Source organism: Formica exsecta, unplaced genomic scaffold (assembly GCF_003651465.1).
Source record: "Formica exsecta isolate Colony F162 unplaced genomic scaffold, ASM365146v1 scaffold771, whole genome shotgun sequence".
NCBI lineage: Eukaryota > Metazoa > Arthropoda > Insecta > Hymenoptera > Formicidae > Formica > Formica exsecta.
This window is the reverse complement of record NW_021853539.1, coordinates 12,494-17,980: the sequence shown is the minus strand read 5'-3', so window position 1 is coordinate 17,980 and position 5,487 is coordinate 12,494. Positions and strand designations below refer to the sequence as shown.

Sequence of the window (5,487 nt, the reverse complement as noted above, 5' to 3'; positions counted from 1 at the left end):
TACGAGGTTAGAATATCTCTCGTATATGCAGTAGGCAATGTAGAAAATTCCTAGAATAATTTTTTGTTGCATACCTGTTTTTCATATTGTATGTTGTCGGTAAATAATTAATAATTGTATTGTATGCTTCCGCACTTAAAATTTTATGTATATGTTACGGCATCGTCACACGAAATACTCCAAACGGTTCCATCCCCCTCCCTCCTCCATCGGAGGAGGCATTAGTTTTTTTCGTTTCTTAAGATAAATAATGAACCAACAAACGTTTTTAATTTTTCCGTGATCAATAAACGATTGCGCATCGATTGAACTAGTTTTGAAACAAAAATAATATCTAATGAAAGTTGTAATTAGGCCAACAATCAATGACTAACAAACGATTCATAAAAAGAAAGTTATGAAAGTGGATGTTGATCGGCTAACTTTATAGAGCTCACATACACTATAGATTTTCAGTACTGACAGTGAATATCGGAACGCAGCCTTTGTGTAAATACATTATTTGTATACCATTACTTACCGTACATTACTTTTATGCATTTATTTAAACACAAACACACAATATATATTAAATTTTCCATAACATTTTTATTGCATACTTTTATCAACAAAGACCACCAATCTATATGTAGCATTAAGCATATTTAATAACTAGAATTGCTGAAAAAAATAATTTTTTGATATTATTGATATATTATAATATTATCTCTATATTTTACTTAATCAAAATTAGTTCTTCATCAACTGTATAAAAAATGTAAGCGAAAATAATGATAAAAAAAGAAAGAAAGAAAATAAATGCAGAGAAAAAAATAAAAAAAAAGAAAGGAAAAATAAAAGTCAGATAATCTAATTAATCATACTTTTTGTGAGGTAAGTTTTTCTTTTCTTACACTTCATTTATAAATAAATTATATAATATTCGCAACTTTTTCCTATGTGTGTGTGAAAATAATAAAGTTAAAAGTTATTGCACACACACATAGTTACTTTGTGCCTAAAAAAACAAATGTTTTTTATATTTCTAGACATAAAAATGTTCCCAATTAAGAATGTTAAAAATAAAATGAGATGTTTAAAATTTATTTTCTAATTACAAACTATGCAAATTCGTTTTTACTGAGGACCTTCTTCATAGTCTTTTCTAAAGAGGGTAATAATTCACAATAAGAGTCGACACACGTAATGGCACATTTTTCAAACTCTTCACTATACTTATCCACTTCAATCTGTGTCGGATTTGGTCCCATTTTGTCTTTTATATTATCATTGCATTCCATTACACCATATATATATACATAAAGCTTCCTCTATGAGGAAGCAATATAATGTGTGTGTGGTATGGCACGTCGTTTTACTTTTTAATAGCATAAAAAATATTCCATTCAATATAAAAGTTTCAAAAAATAATTGTCTTAAGAAAAATTGCGTTTCTTATAATAAATTAAAATTATGTCGGGACATAATAAAAATTCGAAATTATTTTTATGTCCAAATATAATTTTAATTCATGAAATTATTATTATGTCGCGACATAATTTTAATTCATTCAATTATTATATTAAAACAAATTTAATTTATTGGATTTTTATTATGTCAGGACAAATTATGTCTAGATATAAAAATAATTCCGAATTTTTATTATGTCCCGACATAATTTTTAATTAATCTAATTATTATTATGTCCCAATATAATTTCATTTTCATAAATTAACATTTATATAATCCTTCATAAATCTTGAATAATGAAAATTAAATTAAATTAAATTAAAATATCTAAAAATGTATTAATTATCTTTTTTGCATAAAAATAATTTTACATAATAATTTACAATACAAACAATTCTCTGAATGGTAACAAAAAATAATTCATATATTACTTCAAATCTTAATAAAAATTTGCATATTTTAAATGCAACAATAAATTACAAAATATAAAAATAAGATTTATTTGCAACATTTTGACAATGTACATTTTTAATGTATGTATAAAAAAATGTGTTCAAATCTTTAATATTTTATTTACAAAATTAAAATATTTTGTCAGTATATAATAGAAATGAATTATATTTATATCAGCATATAATAATAATGCCCTAAAACTCCTATCTTCGTCTATGCTTTTAGGATAAAATTTACATTCGATATAAATTTAAATAATTTTTTTATTTCACTTTTATTATTCAAGATTTATGAAGGATTATATAAATATTAATTTATGAAAATAAAATTATACTGGGATATAATAATTGGATAAATTAAAATTATATCGCGTCATAATAATAATTGGATGAATTAAAATTGTCTGGATATAAAAATAATTCCGAATTTTTATTATATCCCGACATAATTTTAATTCTTAGAATTATTATTATATGGCGACATAATTTTAATTCAGTAGCTGGTGATTTTTTATTTTACAATATTGGCAGCATTGGTTTATGGTACGCCGTTTTACTTTTTAATAGCAAACATTTTAAGTAACATAATAATAATTTGATGAATTAAAATTATGTCGGGACATAATAAAAATTCGGAATTATTTTTATGTCCAGACATAATTTTAATTCATGGAATTAGTATTATTTTGCGATATAATTTTAATTCATCCAATTATTATATTAGAACATAAATGTAATTTATTGGATTATTATTATGTCAGGACACAATAATAATAATATAAATTAAATTAAATTAGAATTTTTCTTAAGATAATTATTTTTTGAAATTTTTATATTAAATAGAATATTTTTTATGCTATTAAAAAGTAAAACAGCGTGCCATATGCGTGTGTGTGTGTGTGCATGCGTATGTGTGTATTTATTTTATGTATGCATGTACATATATATATATATATATATATATATATATATATATATATGTATATGATTTAAGTTGGGATTTGATAGTACATGGTTTATATATATAAATCATGTGCTATGAAATCGCAGCTTAAATCATCAGATAATTCTGGCAATTAAATAAGTTAAATTTTATTACCTGTACTCGTTCAAACTCTCCTTGAACATATTGTTGTGCTTTATTCAAAGAAGAGCTACAATTCTCTACACATCTATGAATCTTTTGTATGCTATATGTTTCATTATCGCAACATTGTGCAGCACACTTATGCATATCTCCCTGAAATCAAATGTAATTTATGCTTATATGTACAATATGTAAAACACAAACTAAGGAGAGTTAAGAATTATTAATTAATTATTATTTTTTCAATATTAAGTAAACATGAAAAAAATATAAATTTTCTTATTTTCAATTTTGAAGAAACATATTATTATTGCATATTTATGAGTGAAATATGAAAATGATAATTGAAATTGCCACAAATGATAATTGAAATTACTACTGTCAAAAAAGAATAGATCACTATGTTATATAATTCCATAAAATATTATTTCTCTTTGTTTACAATTTGAGTATATTTTAAACCCATCACACCGTAAAATAAGAAAAGAATATCTTTTAACTCCAAATGACATAGATTTTTTATATTTTCGCAAAGCAAAGAACTTCTATGACTGTGAAGTTCATAATATATATGTGAATATAAGATTTCTCAAATTCACATATAAAAAATTCGTCCAAATATATAAATTATTTGATTAAATGAGTTATGAATAAAGTAACTATATTACGAATTGGAACATATTCATTTGATTAATATAAAACACACTCCCTAACCTTGAAAAATATTTTTAACAGCTTATTACTTTTTTTTCATATAATAGCCAGCGATAATTTTCATTCTACATTTTAAAACAAATTTTTCAAGTAAAATTTCATTAAATTTGGTAAAAAAAAGTTTGCATTCTGTATATTATCCTGTATATAGTTCTGTATATAATTCTATATATAATTCTGTATATAATTTTGTATATAATTATCTCTCTGTATATAATTAATAAATTTGTATATATTTAATAAATATATCTTTTATATTATAAAAACATTCTTTTTTTTATCACTATGATCGATAAAAATACCTGCATTTTTCGTAAATAAGTCTTATCAATTTCTTCGACCATTTTCGTCATATGATCTTCTACTCGTTTTTTTTGTTCTTCCATTTTTGTTTTGTTTATTATAAAATTATTTGTGTAATGCAAAATATAAAATGTGTGAAGCACGTGTGAAATAATATAATTCAGGATTGCCAACTTTAGGATCGGCAGGAGCGATGGACAAACTCTGAATTAGAGTCCCTAGAAGTAAACTCTGAATTAGAGTCCCTAGAAGAAAACTCCGAATTATAGCGTTTTCGAATGAACGGTTTAAAGCCCGTATTAAGCCCGTATCAGACTACGCATTGAAGATTGAGATTCAAGATTCAAGATTGAAATTTGACCAATCAAGATAAAGAAATTTTAATCCCTTTTATTCTGATTAGTCAGATTCCAAACTTTAATCTTCAATCTTCAATTTTCAATGCATAGTCTGATACGGGCTTTAGACTACGCCTTAAAAATTGAAGATTGAAGATTAAAGATTGGAATTTGACTAATCAGAACAAAAAGGATTAAAATTTCTTTGTTCTGATTGGTCAAATTTTAATCTTGAATCTTGAATCTCAATCTTTAATGCATAGTCTGATACGGGCTTAAGGCTGCGTTTGGAAACATCACCCGTCTGCAAACGAGCGATCTACATGAAACTAGCCGGCAGAAATTATTACATATGATTATTTTTAACTTTTTTCATTTGTAAATTAATTGTGATTGATTGTGAGTCTGTTTTTAACGTTTGTGACAAATTAGGTTGTTTGTAATTAACAATTTTAGTTTAGTCATGATGTCAGCCAATACTTTTTAGTAATAAACAAATTTTATGATAACTGATAGCTGTAATCGACAGGAAATCGTTTGTGATTTACAAATATATCAATGTTACGTTTGTGAATTGATAAATTTTTTAATTACGTGCAAAATAAGTCTATTTTATAATTGCAGTGCGCATGCGCAAAGTATGCTGAGACTTTGAAATGCGTGAAGATTTCCGCTACGCGTTAGGTGATATTACAGGTGTCTTCCGAAATGCGCTGAAAGTACTGACAATACTGCTGCTGAAATCAACGTATTTCAATCGTTCCGAAATTGTCAGTAGACTGTGGCAGCAATGAAAATCGGAACGTATTTGCAGTAGAAAAAGCACTAGAAAAAGAGACAAAGAAGTTAGAGCAATATAATCTATTTAAAAAGGAATAAAAGTGACATTAAAATGGAAAAATTAACTACAATTGTAATTAGTATACAAAATATTACAAACTTTATTGAGAATTATTGCCAAAGTTCATCATCTTCGGATGATGAAGACTTTTTGACACTTTTTAAAATATTTTCTAATACTCGAGAAACAAAATTTTTATCTGTAATATCAATAAAATATTATTAAAATTATAAATTTATAACTGTTTATTTATAAAGATTCCTATGACTTTATTTTCATAAAGATTCTCTTCAATTAATCGTA

The 5,487-nt window shown here is 24.7% G+C and overlaps 1 protein-coding gene across 1 annotated transcript; it reads right to left on the bottom strand.

The window, feature by feature from the left end:
- Positions 1 to 566: 566 nt before the first annotated feature.
- Positions 567 to 4,201, bottom strand: LOC115243970 (protein FAM136A-like). The gene is made up of 3 exons (XM_029821303.1): positions 4,005 to 4,201; positions 3,001 to 3,141; positions 567 to 1,310 (listed from the first exon to the last, which is right to left on the bottom strand). Exons 1-3 carry the CDS (start codon positions 4,086 to 4,088, stop codon positions 1,101 to 1,103), a joined length of 435 nt encoding a protein of 144 aa, XP_029677163.1. The 5' UTR covers positions 4,089 to 4,201; the 3' UTR covers positions 567 to 1,100.
- Positions 4,202 to 5,487: the final 1,286 nt, after the last annotated feature.

What these genes read in the sequence shown, in the direction of transcription:
- LOC115243970 (XM_029821303.1), bottom strand. Translation starts at nt 4,088, where the DNA reads ATGGAAGAACAAAAAAAACGAGTAGAAGATCATATGACGAAAATGGTC. An exon ending in CTTATTTACGAAAAATGCAG is followed by an intron (nt 3,142 to 4,004) that starts GTATTTTTATCG and finishes ATTTGATTTCAG; the next exon opens with GGAGATATGCATAAGTGTGC. An exon ending in GAGAGTTTGAACGAGTACAG is followed by an intron (nt 1,311 to 3,000) that starts GTAATAAAATTT and finishes GCTTCCTCATAG; the next exon opens with AGGAAGCTTTATGTATATAT.